A 21726-nucleotide genomic window follows, 5' to 3' on the forward strand; every position below is an offset into this window, starting at 1 on the left:
CAGCCTCAATTCCGGAACTCTCATTTATGGCCCGTTTTAAAATCTGTAAAGCAGCAATGATTGAGAGCTTTGAAATATGAGCCTAAAGGTATTGTGATTTATTACAGGGCTTGTCACTGCACTTGACCTGCCGCTGTTGAGGGTGACCGTCTGCCACTGACTAAAGTGCGACAGATTAGAGTGGGGCAGATTGAAATGGATTGGAGAGGTGCACATTGCTTAGGACTGAAGTGGGGCAGATTGGAATGGGGCAGATTGTTTTGGATTGGAGTGGGGCACATTTGAGTGGGGAAAATTGTTTGTATTGGAGTGGGGCAGACTGGAGTGAAGCATATTGTTTTGGTTTGGAGTGGGACAGATTGTTTGGGATAGAAATGGGGCAGACTGGAGTGAGGCATATTGTTTTGGATTGGAGTGGGGTAGATTGGTGTAGGACAGATAATTTTGGATTGGAGTGGAGCAGACTGGAGTGGGGCACATTGTTTTGGATTGTAGTGCGGCAGATTGGGATGGCGCAGATTCCATGAGGGTGGATTGGAATGGGGTGGATTAGATTGGATTGATTTGGTGTGGGGTGGATTGGAGTGGGGTGGGCTGAATTGGGATGGAGTGGGTAAACTGGATTGGGGAGAGGTGGATCGGAATGGAGTGGGCAGATTGTTTTGAACTGGAGTGGGGCAGACTGGACTGGGGTGGATTGGAGTGGGGCGGATTGTTTTTTAAGTGGTGATGATTGTTTTGGATTGGAGTGGGATGAATTGGTGTTGGCCAATTAGATAAGGGTGGGGTAGGAGGATTGGAGAGGGGTAGGTTGGAGTGGATTGGATTTGGGTGAGCGGTTTGGATTGGAGTGAGGTGGATTGAAGTGGGGCGGTTAGGAGTGGGGTTGATTGAGGTGTACTGCAAGATTATGTGTTAAAGTAGCATTTTAGAAATTACACATAATAATAAAAAAAATGTTGCTTTGCAATATTTAGAACAGGATAATCGTCATCTTTTGAGAATAGAGCCAAACAAAACAAAAGCAAAAGAAAACATGAATACAAAGTGGGAAAAGACAACTTGGCAAAATAAAAGAAAGTTAGCTCTAAAAAATAAAACTTTGCTGTTTTGTTTGTCCTGCCTAGCACGATTTTGCCACTCAAATGCTTTCTTTTTTGCAATGCACACCCAAATTTAAAAACAGCCAAAATAGTTCCTCAGTCACATTGGGGAGCAGTGGACAGGCACTAATTACGTTGAATCAATCAGTGCTTGGTCCCTGCTCCACACAGAGGAATGGAAATGATGCTAGGCATTCAGTGACGAATTACGAGGCCACGCAAGCCAACAAATGAGCGAAAAGCGGGCTCCAAGCCATTTTTTGTACACAACGGTGTCTCCCAAGCAAGATGCATGCACTAACGCATGCACTCGCAGGCTTGACCCTAAAAACAACCACATCAAAATATTAACCTTCTTTGTTGAAACTACTGCTAATTGTTTAGCACAGAGGCGCGTATAAAGCACATTTCTAGTGTGTCTGTTTTTTCAGGATCGGACAGGCAAACTTTATAGATCATTCTTCTCCTGCATACACCGCAATTTTAGACATATCTTTTTGAACGTAAAAACACGTCCCCATTTATTTTTTTTAAAACACGTTTAAAATTTGCGTCAACAAATCATTGCAATTCGAAAACAAAATCCCCCTTTTCCTGTCATTTCTTCATAAGAAATTCAGTGATTACCTCCGCTTCCATCACGGAACCATAGCTTTCCTTGACGCCTCAATATTGCTTATGAGAGGTTTACATTCTAGTTTTAAAACTGTGCCGTGTTTACCCACACCCAACATGGCAGCGACTTACCCGGCGGCTGTAAGCATGCGCGCAAAGTCCTGTCTGACATGTTTAATGATGATGGACTGAAGGAATACTTTGAATCAAATACAGGCTGCCTTGTTCCATGGCAGCGGGCCCAATTCAGGAGCGTTTCGTGCGAGAGCTGGAGTTGAAAAACGGCTCGGTGCTGAGTCTGGAGCAGCACGGCCTGGGCGACGTGGGCTGTGTGGTGTGGGATGCTGCGTTAGTGCTGGCTAAATTCTTGCAGACTGAGGATTTTTACGACCTTTGCTCCCGGCATGTACTCCGGGGCTGCTCGGTTCTGGAGCTGGGCGCAGGCACTGGAGCCGTGGGACTCGTGGCGGCCACACTGGGGTAAAATACACAGGATTTTACTGTCCACCGCTGAAGTGCTGCTTTTATCGTCAGTGCTTAAATGGAAATTTGGTAGTGCAGGCGCTCACTATTTAGAGTACCTGTGCGCTCCTAAAAAGTGCTGGTACTCTCACATTTATGTCATGCAGCAGTAAGAAATGCAGGTACTCGCCCTTTCAAATTAAATAAGTGCAGGCACTCGCACCTTCCTATTTAACGCACTGACCATCCTTAATGCACAAGTTACTTACCTTTGGTAAGGAATTATCTGGTAGAGACTTATTCCAGTTGCAGATTCCTTACCTTAGACTTTCCCTCAGGTGTCATTCTGGATCCGGAGAGCTTTCTTTGAGCAGTACCCTTGCGTGCCATTATGCGCGGGTTGACTCTGTGTCTGTCATTGGCGTTGTGGTTACCGGAAATGATGTTGCGGGTCGCATATAAGCACCACCCCAGCGCACTGACGTCTGTTCTTTTCTTTCCGCACCAGCCTACGTGCAGATCTGGAGAGAGCTACCCTTCCAGTGCTTTTTGACTGGCCTTTCGACTTTTTGTCAACATTTTTTTACCTCTGGTGTGTCAAGGTGTCTCATAAGGCCGGCTTCAAGCCTGCGACTCCTGTTATTGCATGATGTTGTGACGGATCCACACCTATTGTGTTTGGGGTGCAACCACGACCCGAAGTTGTGCTCAGACTGTCGGGCCATGAACCCAAAGGCCTTGAGGGAGTGGTCCCTAAAACTGCTCGTGGCCTGGCATCTGGCTCCACATCGCTCCCGGTCTCAGTTGAAAGGAAGGTCCTGAGACTGCTTGTGAAGTCATCAACACTCCTCCTCATCCCAGTCCAAATCGTCAGTTCATTCGGGTAAGCACAAGAAGAGGTAAAAGAAGCACATGCATTCTTCAACATCACCCCGTCAGTAGCACAATGCGGTTAAATAAGCATCCTCACTCCAGGCCTCCATCTTAGGAGCCTGTTTCTGGGTCGTCTCCCTGAGTTTCCGTGAGCCGGAGCCACCCCTGCTTGACTGTCAGCTTGCCGGGGTGGCACCTATATGCGACCGGCAATGTCCTATCCGAGGACCACAACACCAATGACCGACTCGGAGTTGACCAATGCCACTTAACAGCACACAAGGGTACTGCTCGAAGATAGATCTCTGGGTCCAGAGTGACATCTGGGGGAAATTCTAAGGTAAGGAATCTGCAACTAGAAGCCTCTATCAGATACTTAATGCCTGCTGCTCTAAACCTATATGTTAACTACTGGGAGGGGAGGCTCCTCTGGACACCTGTGAACCCTTAAAAAAAAAAAGTGACATGGGTGGGTTACAGATGCTGGTGACTGGTGAAATGAGAAATGGTGTCTAGCATGGACTTACCATCCAGACTTAAAACCTGTCAACATGTTTTTAATCGGAATGTGCTTGGGTCTTTCAGCATGCAACAAATTTCTTGCTTTTGTAAGTTTGTACATTTCTTTAAACTTGACTAGTGTAAAAAAGAAAAATTGACCGTAATAGTGAGAGATGCCCAAGTCCAAACAGCGTTTAACGCAAAATAGCAGACAGCAAAGCAAAATATCAAAGACAATTGTCATTTTAACTAGCCGAGGCTCACACTATAAAAATGGTCAATTGGAGCAATGCGCTAAAACATGCAAATTTGGGTCTACTGTCTAAACATTTTTGCATACTACAGGTCAACATGAGAAGGCCATGTGACAACAGTCAATTAGTTTCAGCAGAAACTTATCTAACATGCAGGTGTCTGGAACTTTTCCTTTGAGAAAACACTAAACAGCCTTCTATAGAAGTTAGCATTACTATCCACAAGCAGAGTTCAAAGCGGACGGGTTGGAAGGGCACAATGTGCTCATACTTTTTTAATTTTTGAAAAACTGTTCTCCTACTTTTTGTAAAAAGTCAACCATCCCGGGACGGTTCATTTTGATAGTTTAAATGTTTCAGCCGAAGTATCATTCAATGAGTCTCCAGTGCTGTGAAATTGAAGCCCGGCAGACCGCTAAGGAAGCCTTCCTGCCAGGGTACCTGCTTGCCTGAAATGCTAATGTGCACAACAAGTTAATGTGCGAATGTAAAGGATACCTGGAAGCCGGTACTGGCTTTAATGTTCGAGTCACTTAAAGCTTTGTGATGACAAAGATTTATTTTCTTTGCCTGCTATTGCAAAGAGTTAACAACTGATCTGTGAAGTGTGTGCTTTTAATTGCAATTGTATTTATATAACACTTACTACCCCTAAAGGGTTGTTGAAACAACAGTTATGCAAAAAATTGCATTACGTACAGTCTAGATATTAGTAAAATCTATATTTTGGAATGCACTGTTTTATCTTAAACCTTTTTGCTTATTTTGTAACAGTCTATGTTATACTGTGTAATTCAAGTCTACAATAATGACAATATTCACAGTGCTTTCTGTTACAGTCTGGAACCTCGTAGCCCTAAAAATACACAAGTCACAATTTCCCACTGCGCCAACCAAGATTTAATCTGTGGCTAACCAATAGAGGTTTCATAATGTACTATTGTGCGTTTCTGATTAAGTAACAACTTTTTAAAAAAAAATTCAATTAATGTGCAAGTTGTTTTTTTATTTAGCTACCTGGAGGTAAAAGACTAAAAATAATGTACAGATTTTTTTTTTTTTTTTAACTACACCTTTGACACTACCCCCACACTCACTGAACCTGCCCCATTGCATGCAGCATCACAGTTCCCATACTTTGTTAATGCACATCAAACGCTGTTCGCAAGTACTGCCTCTATTCTTCTCACAAAACCGTGTTGCCCTTGCCCGGGTGGAAAACGAGGATACACTTGCTGAAGTATGCAATTTACTTCACTAGACATTATGGCTCCTGGGCTAATCGTGGCCTGACAAAGCTGTCAGTGAACACAATACAGTATACAGCTTGAAATCAGAACACAACAATTGGTTTTCTGCTGCACACGTGCTATACATGCATAGTAGTGCAATATGTTTTCAAGGGCTTCTTTTTATTAATAAACTGCATATAAAATGTTTTCTTTTCAAACATATACTGGGTATAATATAGCGTCATAAAATAGGTTTTCACACTTGCATTTGTTTGTGAAATAACACTTTTTTTTGTATTGCAGGGCACATGTTACAATTACAGATCTAGAAGACTTGCTAGATCTACTTAATGTTAATATTGAAAATAATAAACATCTAATCTCTGGGTCTATTCAAGCCAAGGTGCTGAAATGGTTGGTGTGTCCCTTTTTACGTTTACTGTGTTGAAAATGTTTTCTTGACCTTTGAGAAATTACCTTTGTTGAAAATATACTATTATATGTAACTAAGTCTGCATGTGCCAGATAGCTTATGTAACTGTAATGTTTTAGCATAATGGTTAAATATAAAAAAGAAATTGCACTTCACATTCATTTCTCATGACAAAATGTAATATGTTTTGCCTTCAATTTATGTCTGCTTTATATTTATCTTAACCGTTTTCTTTTTGCTATATTCATATGCTTCCCCCTCGTTTTTTTCCGAAGGTGTGTGTTGTTTCAAGTTAAAATTGTGCAGCAGGTATTGACGATCAGCCTGTAGAATATCTTCAGTTTAGTTAACCGTGATCTCGTACTCTTTTTCATTGTCAGGTTGTTTGCCGCATGTTGCTCGATATAATGCACATGTACGGTTATTTATTACCTTGTAGGTGATTGAATATATTTTGCGGGACAAGAAATGATGCCTTAGTAGTTTATAAAGTGGATGTTTTTTTCTTTTCTAATAAGCCTTACCTCATATGTCCACCTTGCCTCTCTGTTCCACAGTTTGTGTGCAGTGGGGAGGGCTTCATCCCAACTCATGTCTCAGTCTCATTTTGACAGTTTCACTAATATAGCTTGTTTTCCAACAGACAAACTCCTCTCTTGGAAGACTTCAGCTTTTTTTGAGTCTGCTCACAGTCAGTGTGCCTTCTACCATTGGAATTATCTTGGGCCAAATGAGTGTGGTTTTGCGATGCTGCATCAGGAATAGACTTCAACTGAATACTCACCATGAGATCCTCCCATTGTTTTTTAAATCATGGAATCCCACTTTGTAAATTTGGGGCCAGAGTTTGCTGGGGCGTGAGAGGGTAACAGTACTTCTCCAATACATTTAATAACATAGTTGGCAAACTTAAAGTATTTGTTCCGGAGATCAAATCTTTCAAATGCCTTCCTCCTTTTGTCTTAATTCTTGTTGCCCATGTTGATGGGCGTGACAAATGTGGGTGAACTCTTTGCAGACTCTTTTCTGCTGCACAGAAACAGAAGTTGAATTATCGCCCTGTGGACGTTCAGAATGTGAAATGTCCCCATTTTGGAATTCATTAGCAGTAGTGACAGCTCCAAATGCCAGTAATTTGTGCCCTGGTTTGGCATATGTTGGAGCTCTTAATACAGATGTTACACGAATAAACTCTCTCCTCTAAAAAGATTAACAGGATAATTCCCACAAGTTGTTTCAACCAGTGTAATCAGTTCTGATAGTCCCAATCCAGGCCTGCCAGATCCTCATCTTCCCTTAGAGTCAACCTTCCTTTCTCAGAAGCAGAAGTTGGTTCTTCATTTCTTTCATCTGCATCTTAGCTCGAAGGCCCAGTTTTTGAAGAACCAGCGATCAGATATGTGAGCCTATTTCCTTAGAGCTTTTTGTTATTGCACAGTGAAGTGTAATCTAAATCTCTCAGTTCCTTGCTGCTGGAGACTTTGTAATTAAGTTGTTTCTCAATATGGATATACTATAACCACTATTTTTAATGCTATCTGTACCTGATGAAGTTATCTATGTTTTCTCCAGTGATGTGTTTTATAACAACATTATTTACAGGATCTGAACATTGTTCTAACCATGTGGGTGAAGCCTTCTTTTAAATCCATGTCTTCTTGTGATGCCCTTGTGTCAACATGCTAATTTTGTTTGCTCCATGTTACAACTGGTGCTCTAAAGTTGTGTCCTGTTCTTCAGAAATGATGGTTGTTTTATCAATCTATACTTCATGCCCAAGATAATGTAGGATTTTCATATGAGTCATATCTGTCTTTTTTTCCATACATGATGCGCCCAATCCCAGACAGGGTTGCTCCATCAAGGTGTGAGTAACTGCTCTGATTGTTTTAACTGTTTTATCACAGAAGCATCAAGAGCCTTAAATTGGTAATTTTATACCTCTGGCGGAAGTGCTTCTCTGAGGAAAGTCTCTCAAGCCTTTCCAGGAAGGATGTGTGTTATATTGTTATTTGCGATGTTGCTTTAAGTTTCTATGTAGAAATGTTCTTTTGGAATGGGTGTTTATGACCTAGCGGGGTAGTTCCAAGGCAGTTGCGATGCGATTGACCTTCGGGAGGAGCTGCGCTTGTCCTATGACAATAAATCTACTTTCAACTACTTCAAAAACCACTACTTCCCTCATCAGCGTCATTACTTCAATGTGTCTTATGTAGTCTATTGATATGACATATTATGAGCTCCCATTTTGGTGATGCTCATGCCAAGAAACTATCTTCAAGACTTGTCTGACTGACTTTTGCATGGGCACAACACATACTTTATGTAAATACTCTCCCCAGATTGTAAGTGACTTTATTTGGGATGGCAGTGCTGTAGTAAGTGTTCTGTTCCATGCACTGTTTGTATTGTCTGTATCCTCTGCTTGATATTCTGTTGGCAAAAGATTGGAATAGAGGGTAGTCAGACGTAAGAGTAAGTCAAATTATTTCTATTGGGGAAAACTGATACTCTTATTTGAAAGTCTTATTGTGTTGCCAACACTCAACCACTATACCTGACTCAGCCCTAGTCCTTGGCATATTTCTGTGTTTGGAACTGGAGGGTGACATTAAATGTGTGGTTAGCAGAAGGACTAATGGGGGGATGTGCTATGCCTTCTTTAATGTCATGCATTTTAATCCATTTGAGGTCTTGCGTAAAGATGCAGAAAGGGACAGGGTCAAATCAGTTTTTACTGTTCAGAATCATACAATACCACCTCAGAAGCAACTTATCATGACCTGTACATCAAACCATACAGTATGTGCAGCTATAACTGTCATTAGGTCCAAGAAAGGCATAGCATAAAAGTGTTTGAAAAAGGAACATTTAAACATCCACTCCCCTGCCTTCCTCCCTTGCTCTGCTCTTTTTTATCCAGTGTCCCAGGAGTACAAGCCACACAAAGAACTGCAGTGTGGACCTGGGTCCCAACCCCAGTGTGAAACAGGGAAGCTATTCTCATAGTCCTATTGCCGCAGTGACTACATTAGTGTGGCACTCCTGACTCCACTGACCACCGCGGTTACAGGGACACAGGAATCTCCACCTATGAGCTCCTGTTTCCTGGCTCCCCATGCTAGTGGGTCATCCTGCAGTCTATTGTCATGGCTCACTTTTTCCGTATGTGCCTCTTCCTCGCCTGCTCATTCAGTCGTATCTTGTGACCAATCAGTCATCTGCGGGGGGGGGGTCTTACGCTGAGCCACCTAATAGCTATTTTACGCTTGGCCAGAGTCAATCCAAGTATCACAAACTTTTTGCTAAGTATCCTCTTCTTCCTAATCCCAAAATGCATTGATTCAAGTCCCTAGGAATAAGCCACCCTGCAGCAGTGTGTAGATGTTCCAGAGTATCATCCCCAAAACGAATGATCTGGGAACAGTTCCACACGACATGAAGAAAGTCTGCTGGTGTGTGTCTGCAACACGTCCACCCCGCATCTTTAGTAGGATATATTTTGTGTAGATGCTTAGGTGAGAGGTACGTGATGTGTATTATGTTGTACTGAGCAAGTTTGAAGCGTTCGTTGGCCTGTTTGCCCACTCTTTAGTCGTAAAATGGAACTCACTAAGGCTTTTCCATGTGCCCTCCACTTTAAGGAGAGATTTGGGTCTTTCAGCTTGTAGAGAATGGTAGATATAGGTGATGAGATGTTGACAATCTGCCATAATCGGCAATGTAACAAGTGTCTGGGTAGCGTCAGGGGCATCTGGAAACCAAGGCCAAATCACCTGGGCTGTTGCTGGAATTTTAGCATATTGGACATACTTGACCCCGTCCCAAATTAAAAGTTTCTGCTGCCTCCTGCAGTGTAATGAATCTGCTTAATGCTTAAAGGTCATCCAAGGTGGTATAGCCCTCCTCCCGTCACCTGGCTACAGCCATCGTGTGGGCTATTTGTGCGAAGGGCCGGAGGCGCCGTATGGCTAGGTGTGTCAAACTTGATGTTGGACAGAACCAATTACGTCTTTTGGGTACCTGGCACTATCACACCGCAACAATATGTCATAATATTTATCTCTATGCAAAAAAATAATTGATACTAACTTTTAAATCCACTGCCAATTACCCATCTGCTCCATTCCACTAACCCGCAGACTGCAACTGGCAACTGGTTCTGCTTAGTTGGGATGTATCTGGTGTGTACATGGATGGGTGTGCCAAAAGACATTGGTTTTTTTTTCTTAGAGGCGAATGATCATAGTCTGAGCTCTAAATTCTCAGACTGTTTGTTCAAAAAAGAAAAAAAAGGCACTATTGATCATTTGTTACGAATTAGCATTACTCAACTATTGACACATGCCAGACAAGCTATGCATTTGAGACAGTCTTTAAACTATACATTTATAGAGTTTTGCATGCTGTTAATCATTTTAAGAATTGGAATTACTTGAATGCATATGATTTTTGTTTTTCTTACATGTGTTTTATTTTTAGGGGTGAAAATGTGTCAGACTTTTGTCCCACCCCTGACTACATACTTATTGCAGACTGCATTTACTATGAAGAGGTGAGTACCTGGTTTACAGAAGATGGACTACTTTTAGATTTGTGTTTCATTAAAATTGAAGCAGAGACCATGTTTTGCTTGCATACATCATGTTAAATCTACTGAATACATGTATCGCAATTTACATGCTGAACTGAACAAGAAGGAAAAAGAGCAATCGACAGTCAGGGCAGTGGACATAATTCTCATTTTTTGTATATGTGTTTGTTGCTTTTAATAATGCTGGCCTAGATTTGCAGAAGTAAGGTTTACAGTTTTTGAAGCCACGCCATATTTCCCTGTAATGCATTCTGATCTTCAAAGGCGTGTATTTGATAAAGGTAAAAATGTAATATACATTGGCTTCAGGTAGACTGTCCCATAGTTTGTACAGCTTTATTGGTTGTCTGTCTCTTACACTAGAAGGCAAGGTTTAAGAGGAGACGTGACAGTTACATGTATAGTTTACAGGACTGTATCACAGTTATTCGAATTGCTAAGCATGTGTATAAAAAGAACAGAATAATCCAGAGTGTCCCGGCCCTACCCATGTTTGTGGCAGGTAAACGGTTATAAAATGAATGTATATCAACCTTGCGTCGGATAGGGGCAAGAAGCCTGTCTCATTCTATCTCTTAATGACCTATGGTTACACAAATAATACTTCACCTTGGTGTGGGCTATAACATTTGCATCTGATTCTTTGTTGAGCCTTCAGTTGCTTTATTGAATCGCTGGCAGAGATTTTAGTCTGTCTAGAGAGGGCCTCTCATTGGGTTAATATATCCCAATTAACTTAAGAAGGACTCTTGTTTCTCATGATCACATATCTCGATTTTCATTACTATATTACTTCTTGGGTTTCTACTGGTGGGATTGAGTAAGTATGTGATCTCAGTGAAACCCTAGAATCCCTTTTATCTTTCTGAAACTGGTTGGTCAGTATCACGAAAACTGAAGAAAGTTTAACCAACCTTCTGTTTCCATTTTTTGTTCCCATCACGTGTCCAGCGGCAATACAAGATTCAAATATTAAAACACAAATTCATGCAGATTTGCGCATGATTTTGTCACTCACTCAAGTTACAAAACGTTAAATAACTGTAAAATCTCAAGTCATTTATGTAATGAAGGCAAGTAAAAACTCAGGCTGTGTAAACCTTTATCAAGTTCCCATTCCACCATCCGTGCACTCACTGACCAATTTACACACGAACATGCCCATTCCGAAAAACAAAGAAGTGATTGTTGAATGTCTCAGTTGATCTCCATCTGATAATTACTCTTGGGTAATTAACGTCCGATTTATTTGCTCATTTTGCCTCTAAAGACAGGAACCCCAAAGTAGCCAAAGCAAGCATGAAGTTGCTCTAATACGAATAGACCAGTCGGAACTGCCAGGCCGTGTCAGCTCTGAATCGGCGCATGTGCAGCCCACACTGGTTTCGACCTTGTTTGGCCTGATCATTGAGATTTTGTACTAATCAACAACCCAGCTTGAACCCGCAGACGTGTGTTCTGTAGCTCAGTTTATCCATATCTCTGGTTAGTGCAGCAAGAATAACCAAGGCTGAGTTATATGCGATTGGTCTTTGTCTGTACTGGCAAAGTGAACAATAAAGTGATGCACTGGAATGCAGCCCAGGATAATTATCAGAGCTGCGAATAATTCAAGCATTCCATTCAACCAAAGTTTTTTTGGGGGTTTTCGCACCTAATTTGCACCCTCGTGCAGCCATATATCCATGCTGTCACAGACCGCTTTGATTCATCCATCCATGTGCTCATCCATCCATTTTTCCATTTCATCATTCTTGAATTTAGTTTCTCACCCCACAACTGGAAACACAAACTCACCAATTCAATAAAAACGTAGTGTTAAAAAACAAAAATAAAAACAAAAAACCTCTTAGCCTTGTCAACGTTTGCTTTGTCATTGTTCTGCCTTAGTTCTCGTGAGAATAATGCACCTTTTCAATCTTGGTCTGCTAATACGAGTTGAAGGTTTTCAAACACTGATTGTATTAGTGAAAATTAACTACTTTTTCTATATCTCAAGATCCAGGTTTGTAATATCACCAGACTTTATGTATAATCTATCCATGTGACTAAATCTCAGTATAAAAAGTAGTGCTTCAACAGAGAAAAGTATGCGAAACAGTTGAAAAATCAGGTCCATGTGAGCTGAAGTAGGGCTATGGCATGGTGTCATGATAACCGGCACTCTATCTTCAGTGCTGAGCTTTTCTTCCAAAGACCACTAGAACCTAGGACTTTAATCCAGTTACAGGAAGTAAGACTCCTAAAAGTGTCTGTTAAGAGTTTCGGGAGGCCCATGACAGAATCAGGTGGTCATGATTTATAAATGCCTTTTGCACAGATCTTCGAACAGACCAGCATTGCATGTTTTTGGGGGACAACTGCAGGAAAGTCTTGGTGAATGACCGTCTCTGAAGAGTGTTAATTACTGTGTTGGATAAATATTCGAGAAAGTATTTGAAAATCACCTATTCATTATTGGTAAAGGTTTAATGTCCAAATATTGCAGGTAGCATATTCAGATTTGTCACTTAATGCCTATTTTGAACCCACCAGGATCAAGAGCTCTTTGCAAAATAGAAATGACTGTCGTCCCAACTCAAATCAAATAGCAGTGGAGCGGATGCTTTTTGGTTTGCTCCATTGTAACCTTTACTGGTGCCTCCTGCTTCCTCTCGGTATTACGGAAGTTCGGACGGTGCGGTAGAATGACGAGGTATTTGTTTGTTGTGCGGGTCACTTTCGATATGTGAGGAACAGAATACATAGAACTCCCCTAGGCGGTTCATCACAACGCTGTCTGTGTTTAGGTGCACTCTATTCTGCGAGCCTTTGAAGTGTTCTGCACATTTCACACCCTCCTCAGCTCAGGAACCTGGATGTGTACCAACAGCCTTCCCATTCATTCTAATAGATTCTTTTTCTCCCTCTGCCTGGGTGATGATTTGCTCCTGCTCGGCCATCTTCACGAAGAGCTGGATACAAGGCCTTCCGGTGACCTACTTGTTTCTTCCCCGTAGTAGCAGTGTAGGCCTGACTGAAACGCAGCACTGTGCCGGCCATATCATTTGGAATTTGGTTAAAGACGTAAGGCCTGATTACGACCTTGGCGGAGGGGATTACTCCATCTCAAACGTGACGGATATCCCGCCCGTCGTATTACAATTTCCATTATATCCTATGCAACTTGTAATTCGGCGGAGGGGTTATCTGTTAAGTTTGTGACAGAGTAATCCCCTCCGCCAAGGTCATAATCAGGCACGTAGTCTATGTCTGCACACAGTGTGGCAGTACCTTAGGTGATGAGCTGGCCACTACGCTCTTCAGAAACTCATTGTTGTTGGAGGGAAGCACTTTCTAATGAAGTCTTTCCCCAGCCGCTGGTACTGAAACAGCATTGTGCATGGCCCGTCCATGCCCAGCCAAAGTGATAGTCATTATCGTTACCTGAAAGGGGTGAGGTCTTGCGTGGCCTGAACCCAGAAATAGGTAATAGGGTTTTGAATCCATCAGTTAGTACCCCCTGTAAAAAGCTTATGTCCTCTTTAGCATCTTCTCCCTGGTTGTCATTCTTTAGGTACTCTATATGTATAATGTTAAAACTTGATGCATAAGTTGAATTCTGGGCGGAACTAGCCAGTACCCATGATCTGGGTTTAGCTAATAGTAGGAGGGGCCCAATTAAAACTGTGTTTCGAAAGGTGTAATTCCAGTTCCTCTTCTTTAGTTATAGAAGACGAGACACATGAGATGTACAACCCCACTATGGCATTTGGTTTGATTTTTAACTTTATGTGGTTCGCTTTATTAAACTATTACTACTTATATTTATCTGCATTTAACTGTTTTTAAGGCTTTCATCCCTGCAGGAACTGAATCGCCCTGCCATCCTTCTGAAGTTAAGAGTTGTTACGTCCAACACTAATGAAAATAAAAAAAAACTTTGTCGCGAGCAATACATGAGAACATTTTTATAACTCTCATGTTAAACTTGACTATATATTTGAAAAATATTTTTGTAGTACTGTCCTAAGCTCAAGTTAAATTTAAAATTGATTGCATCTTTCTTAATTGCCAAAGAAACGCAATCATTCATCACTTTCAACGTCAAGTACATGCCATATCATTTTAGTTAGAATGGGTTCCTTTGATAATGGCACACATTAAAATGTAACTTCTGTTCCCAGGGCACGTGCGTAAGACATCTGTGTCGCAGTGTTTGTTGGTCACCTAGCTCTTCCTCTTTCCCATTTAATTGAGAACTGCCTGTGCTGGTAGACATGACTGGGGAAAAAGCTTATTTAAAAAGAATGCAGTTACTTTGAAGTACTGAGAACCTTCCATGCATGAACTTCCCCCTTACTGCGTCACTAACCGACGCTTGTAGTGAGTTTCTTCTGGCTGTCAGACAGGGTACAGGGATAGGCTTCTGTTGCACATTCTCTTTTGGCTTTGTACAGCTTGACCTTTCTTAGTCTTTCTTTCCTGAAAGAAACATTTTAAAATGTTTATTGGATCTTCACGGAACTTATCTTCCAGCCCTCCTTGCCAATCATGCTGCCTGACAATTGCATGAGACGACCTTCTTGCGTCAATGCTAGGAAGATCAAATCAGTTCTTGTGTTTATGAATTAAGATTTTCAGTAGTCGCCTTTCTGTTTATGTGCAGGAAGGGGCCAATAGTAAAGGAGATCCCGAACTGGATGGAAGTTGTCTCAGTCATGTAAGAGGGATCTGGTACCATGCAAAGTCACCGACTCTACAGTGCTTATTACTGTCAGTAAGAAGTCCACATTTCAGTTCTGGCACTTTGTATATCCTATTGATGAAGTGGGATACCTATGGCAGGGCAAGAACCAAACCTCCCAAGCTAGGCTTCTTTTCCTGCTGTGTAACCTCTTTATGTCTAACCACGTCTGAACTGTGTCACTGAGGGATCCTTCTGTCTTAGAACCCCAGGTCTATAGAGACAGATGCTACAGAAAGAATGATTGTTCCTTGTACAAATCCTCCACATCCGAGCATTAACCTATCTCCTTCAAGTGGCTTGGTACCATATTATCCATATCAGGGTTGCCATGGACTGACCATTTGGTTCTGGAGATCTCATGAACCCCCCCATGCTGGTCTTTGTTTACTAAAAGCACATTTTAAAAGTGCAGGAAACATAGATTCTGGGTTGAAGTTGGAAACGGAGCCTATCTGGGATATTCTTCAGGCCAAATACCCAGGAAGGATACATTAGTTAAAAAAGAAGAGGAAGCATTTCAGTATCTGGATTGGTACAGCCTTGTGTGGAATCCTATGTAATGCATTTTGCTACGCTTTCTGAAATAGAGATGCAACAGTTTGTATCCATAACTTATCTGCATCTCAATATAGAGGCTACAAATAGTTTCTGGGAATATAAATTTGAAATGGGTTTTACTGTACCTCTGAATCAATTATTCACGGAGAGAGAAGGAAAACTCACTCTAGAAATTATTTCTGCCTGTACATTCTGACAAGTAGGGACACCCCACCTAGCCGCAGCGTCTTTGGGTTCTTGATATTCTGCATATAACTTCAGGACTAGACTAGGCAGTACAGAGCTCGATCCCTAATGACATACCCTATACACGTCTGCAGGAGAATACCAAGCAGTCCCTTGTTTTATGAGTCCTTACTTGGATGGAGTGGCATTGCCAGGTTGGGGGGTCCCAAAAGCAGCTGTGGCAAATTCTGTCAGACCGGCCCCCATAGTAGTGAGCGAGCCTGACCACTGGAAGGAGGGTTTGGGGCACATTCTCTCTCACCCCCCCCCCCAAAGATATTTTTGAAACAAATTGCTAATATGGTGCGTTTTGCAACACATTTTCATTATAGAACCTTGTCCACTCAGTGACTGGATGGGCTGAGACTGGAGATAGCCTGAATGGCTCAATGAATGAATGAATGAATGGTTGGATGGTGAGGAGTGGGTGGATTAATTAATTCCAGAATGGATGACTATCAATAAAACCTTATGGCCTCATTACGAGTTTGGCGGTGGGGATTACTCCGTCCCATAAGTGACGGATATCCCGCTCACCGTATTACAAGTTCCATTATATCCTGTGGAATGGCAGACGGGATATCAGTCACTTTTGGGGCGGAGTAATCCCCTCCGCCAAACTTGTAATGAGGCCCTTAGTTACGCAAATGGTCTCAATGCACTGACCAAATGTGGATGTTCTGTTTTTAATTTTAGCTTGTGCAATAAAACAGCACCCTTCCGAAACACTACCCCTACCAAGCCTTAAGAAACATCTGTAGCCTTGAAATATTTAACTCAGTACACTAATTTAGAGCCTCACAGAACTAAACTCAAATCATTAAGCTTTAAGCTAAAATGGGAAAGTGAAAGAGATAAGCATGTAGTGGCTGAATTTCACAACTTGAAACCAGGAAACCTTTCATCAATCCCAGATTCCACTTGACCACGTTGTATTATCCTGGGCAGTTATTTTTTTCCTGGTGCCTCCTTTTCCTTCCTCATCACGTGAGAGCACCTTGTAATGCATCAGTTCAGGTGCGCTGTGCAGAAAAGAAAAAGACTACAGGCCTGATTTAGATCTCGGCGAACGGGTTTCTCCATCGCAACGGTGACGGTATCTCACCCGTGGAAATATAAATCCCATACAAAATAATGACATCCGCCAAAAACTAAATTGGCCCCATGTTACTTTACCCTATCTTTAGCTACACCCAAGGCTACATTTTGGGGATAAAAGACTTCCGACTTTCCTCTTGGTTCACCAACTGCATTGTCATTAGGATAGTGTTGGTGGGGGCATGAATGTTTCTAAGTTCATAATTCTAATCTGTCATTTCTAATAATTGCCACTCAATGCAATGGTTTAATTTAATATACTAAACTGAAATGCAGTGACACTGCCACATTGTACAGAAATACATTGTTTTGAAGAGTCTTTTTCATACACAGTCGTGCCAAGTACCACACATCAGGCGTTAGACTAACACATTTTAGCGTAGTGATCCGCATCACCACACTAAAATGCACAAGTCGTGCATTTATAGCGCTTCCTGACACCACGGGTGCTGAGGCAGACACAAGCGAGAGTGCTGCCAATAGAAGCACTCAGGCAAAGAGCGCAGACCACGCGCTGCTCTGGCACAGCATGCTGCACTCCCTGCACACTGTGCTGGGCTGCCTGGTGCAGTTGTTGAAGTTCACTCATGGCAGCAGGTTGCGCCGGTGTGGGGGCTCAGCTACACTAGCTGTAGTCATTATCTGATGACAGCTGCTGCTGGGACTCGCTCAGCCTGGGCCAGCCACGGCGGCATCACGTGACATGGCGTCAGTAACTACAATCACACAGTGTCCTTTGCCTCACCGCTGCCTGTTCCACCAGTTTGCTGCCTGCCGAGCCTCATCATGCGCAACTGTTAGGAACCCCAAGAGGTTGTACAGTCATTGCTGCAGCAGCATGGATCATGTTTACAAACAATCTGACTGCCTAAGCGGTGCCCTGCTGCAAGACTCATTGGCCGCTCAGGTCTGTGGAATTCATATCCGACGTTGATAATTTATATTAAGAACATTAATAAATTATAAATATATAGCTTAATTTTAGCAGCCAGTGAGCCTGCAAGTAGTGAGGGAGGAGATGATTAGCACAGCTAATGTAGTGGACACGGAGGTGGCAGGTGTGTTATAGAAAAGCCCATTGTAATCAGCACAAGATGATTGGTTGTAGAATAGCGGACTCTGAATTTGTAGTTTCCTTTTTTCCATTTTGTACTGGCAGAGAAACAGAAGCCGTGACCACTGAGAATAGCTTCGGAGGCCTTCTATAAAATGCATACGATCTATGTACATAATATGGGCTTACACACCGATGTACTTACCTGTTAGTGTGGGCCCCCGAGATCTTCCTTCCCTCTCTGCTAGCGGCGCATGGCTGGTGCAGAAACCCTCAGGCTTGCTAGCTCTGTATCGTGCCTACAAAGAGCAGCAGTGGTGTTCAGCGTAATGAGGCTGATTGGAAGACTGATGAGTAGTCAGGGCACTTGGTGCATATAGCTCCATGACCTGATGTCATGTGACACTTGTCATCTTAGGACAAACACAAGCTTATTCATGTGTGCTAGGTAGGGCGAGGCACATTTTCCAGCAGGTAGTTGGTGACATTTCAAGGGGTTTTCTGCGCATTTAAGATTTTTTACAACTTCGTATTGCTCAAAGGAGGTACTTTCTGATACATATTTCTTCAGACTAACTTCATTACTGGTGAGAAAATGTCACTCTAAGTGTCACACATTTGGCCGTAGAATGTCATTCATAAGTACCCGAAAGCCATGGAAATGTCACACATAAGCAATCTGTGAACTTGGCAGCTATATATGTTTCCCTTGTCATCATTGTTTGATTTGGCTCGCAAGAAAGTGTCACTCATAGTAGTTGAAATGTCACTCCTAATTACACTGATATTATGAAAATGTCACACTTAGTAATCTAAAACCTTCGCAGCATTGCATACATGTACTGGACTCTGAGCCACGCAACCGCAGAACTCTCACCTCTCCATCTTCTAAAGCCCCAAAGGTCAGCACTGCTTGTGGTTACCCTGAAGGAGGCCAGAACCACTAAATGCAAAAACAAATGAGTTTGTCCTGACTGGGCTCTCTTTAAACCCATTTACTTTGCATTGTTTATTTTTAAAGCTCAGAAGTACTTCAGGCAGGAAAGTGGCCTGGATGGCCTGACCTCCAGCCCGAAAAGCAGCTCCCACTAGCAGAGAAAAGTCTAAAAGACTGTGCCAGCGCAAACTTCAACAGAATTGCTGAGCACTTTATTTTTACCCTCTGGGCAGACATTCCCAAAGCCACCATTGTCACCTTGCTGTGAGGCCCACCTGCCCTCTGTTCCTCAGCGTTGTCTGGGAGAACCCGAAAGATAGTTACCAGCTACCTACCCCCTTCACATTGCGTTCCAAACAGATCCCTCATAACACTCTCAAATTCTCTGGCCAGTGACTCTGCTAGTGGAGTTTTCAAATCCCCCAGGACTCAAAGGTGGGCACCACTGCAGAGGTTATCAAGGATTTCTTTTCATTTAGACAACTTCAGAATTAAATTTAGCACACAGATCTTCCATCTTTAGAATGTAAGTCATCTGTGTCTTGTGTTATCCTTTTTGGAGAACCTTCTGAACAGTGCACACCCTTCCTAAATGAGTCCTGTTTTTACTTCACAGCATTACCACCATTGTCATATGTGCCATTTCATCAGCAAAGTAGGTCTGACTGGCATTAATGGCATCAAAGTCATTTTTCTGTTGTCAGCTCTACCTTCTGTGAGGTGTCCAAAACAGTCTGTCGCTTTAGGCTCATTATTATGAGCAACACTGGTGTTCAAAAATCATTTTTCGATTTTTGCTTTTTGTCTGGCACAGGGTCTTAGTCAGAAAATAAACTGCTGCTGAAACGCTGATGTCCAGTGGCAGAATATGTTACCAGGGACTCAATGCACCGTTCTGAACAGAGTCCCAGGCTCTTCTCCCAGGGGACGCATCGTCAAGGCTGGTGGCAACTGTGGCCACTTGGACTGCTCCCCCTCTGGCAGCCAACATTTGCCATGGGTCTCCTTCCTCCCTTAAACAATTGACAAGTCTCCTCACTCAGAGACCCTTTCCCCTCATTTTACTGTGCTTAAAAAAGTCTCCTATGTGAACAGGGGTAAACCTTTACCTAACAAATGGACTCTCCACCACTCAAAGATCTTGACTATCCATAGGCATAATTCTCATGTGAAGTGTGAATACTTGCCTCATACTGTATTACAGCCACTTAATACTGACCTAAGCACAAATCTGTTCTCCACTCCCCAAACTAAATAAATAACTTTATATCGATTTGATGCTGGAATCGCCTGCATGAGGTGATACGAAGACTGTAGATGACACTCTCGTGTTCTTCTCCGACAAGTACTCTACTCCCAGGGTCTACTGTTGCACCGCTGCCTCCGTGTACTTACCTCAAACCCACCTATTCCTGATGACCCCCAACAAACACCAAATCACGCTTCATAATATTCCACCAGCAATCTGTCACCGCACCCTAATCACCCGCCTCCGCTCCACCGGGATCCAAGGCCAGGCCCTGGACTGGATCGCCTCCTTCCTCTCAAACCGATCCCAAAGAGTCTACCTCCCTCCGTTTCGCTCAGACCCCACTGAGATCATCTGCGGCGTACCTCAATGCTCATCACTCAGCCCGACACTCTTCAATGTCTACATGAGCCCCCTCGCCGACATCGTACGCAAGCACGACATCATCATCACCTCCTACGCCGACGGCACCCAACTTATACTCTCCCTCACCAAGGACCCCGCCAGCGCCAAGACCAACCTACAAGAGGGCATGAAGGACGTCGCAGATTGGATGAGGCTCAGCCGCCTAAAGCGGAACTCTGACAAAACGGAAGTCCTCATCCTCGGCAACACCCCGTCTGCTTGGGACGACTCCTGGTGGCCCACGGCCCTCGGCACCGCACCGACCCCCGCAAACCACGCCCGCAACCTCGGCTTCATCTTGGACCCTCTTCTCACCATGACCAAGCAAGTCAACGCTGTGTCCTCCACCTGCTTCCTCACCCTCCGCATGCTCTGCAAGATCTTCCGCTGGATCCCCACCGACACTAGAAAAACCGTGACCCACGCCCTCGTCACAAGCCGCCTGGACTACGGCAACACCCTCTATGCTGGGACCGCCGCCAAGCTCCAAAAACGCCTGCAACGTATTCAAAACGCCTCGGCCCGCCTCATCCTCGACGTACCCCGCAACAGCCACATCTCCGCACACCTGAGACACCTGCATTGGCTCCCAGTCAGCAAAAGGATCACCTTCCGACTTCTCACCCACGCACACAAAGCCCTCCACAACAAGGGACCGGATTACCTCAACCGTCGCCTCAGCTTCTACGCCCCCACCCGTCTCCTCCGTTCCTCGGGCCTCGCGCTTGCTGCCGTCCCTCGCATCCGCCGCTCCACGGCGGGTGTGAGGTCCTTCTCCTTCCTGGCAGCCAAGACCTCCCCACCAGCCTCAGGACCACCCAGGACCACTCCGTATTCCGGAGACTCCTAAAAACCTGGCTCTTCGAGCAGCAGTAACCCCCCCCCTTTTTGCGCCTTGAGACCCGCACGGGTGAGTAGCGCGCTTTATAAATATTAATGATTTGATTTGATTTGACCAGCATACCCTATAATCACAAATTCCACATCACATTCTATAACCATCTCCAGATCTAGCCATCCCAAACACCATCAAAGACGACCAATCTACCCTAGCAACCTCCAAATAATCTCTTTCTCTCACATCAGTGGCACATCACATCAAACCATATCCTTTTGATGACAACAAACCTGGCCTAATGAACAGTAGTATTATGGTTTCTAATACAATCGGTGTATCACACCTGCCCTTCTCTTAGCCTGAACTTGATGCTATTGTTTTTACTTAGACCTGATTCTGCTCATTCTCTATACCACTGTCTTGCCTCTAGGGTGTCCTCTGTCTAGATATAATAGTAAAAGCTGGGCATGGGATGGGTGCCTTTGTCCACAGGGAGTTGCCCGAATGCAAACTGGTTAACTGGAAAAACTCCTCTCCCTGGAGGTAATACAGCATGATAGCTAAGG

The 21726-nt window shown here is 43.4% G+C and overlaps 1 protein-coding gene across 1 annotated transcript in view; it reads left to right on the top strand.

Moving 5' to 3' along the window:
- Window positions 1-1811: 1811 nt before the first annotated feature.
- VCPKMT (valosin containing protein lysine methyltransferase) overlaps window positions 1812-21726 on the top strand; it is an 86925-nt gene continuing 67010 nt past the window's right edge. Inside the window, exons 1-3 of the mRNA XM_069208692.1 lie at window positions 1812-2198; window positions 5344-5454; window positions 9956-10028. Coding sequence (XP_069064793.1) covers window positions 1948-2198; window positions 5344-5454; window positions 9956-10028 — 435 coding nt within the window. The 5' untranslated portion in view covers window positions 1812-1947. The remainder of the gene's footprint in view (window positions 2199-5343; window positions 5455-9955; window positions 10029-21726) is intronic.

The sequence above is a fragment of the Pleurodeles waltl genome, chromosome 9 (assembly GCF_031143425.1).
Source record: "Pleurodeles waltl isolate 20211129_DDA chromosome 9, aPleWal1.hap1.20221129, whole genome shotgun sequence".
NCBI lineage: Eukaryota > Metazoa > Chordata > Amphibia > Caudata > Salamandridae > Pleurodeles > Pleurodeles waltl.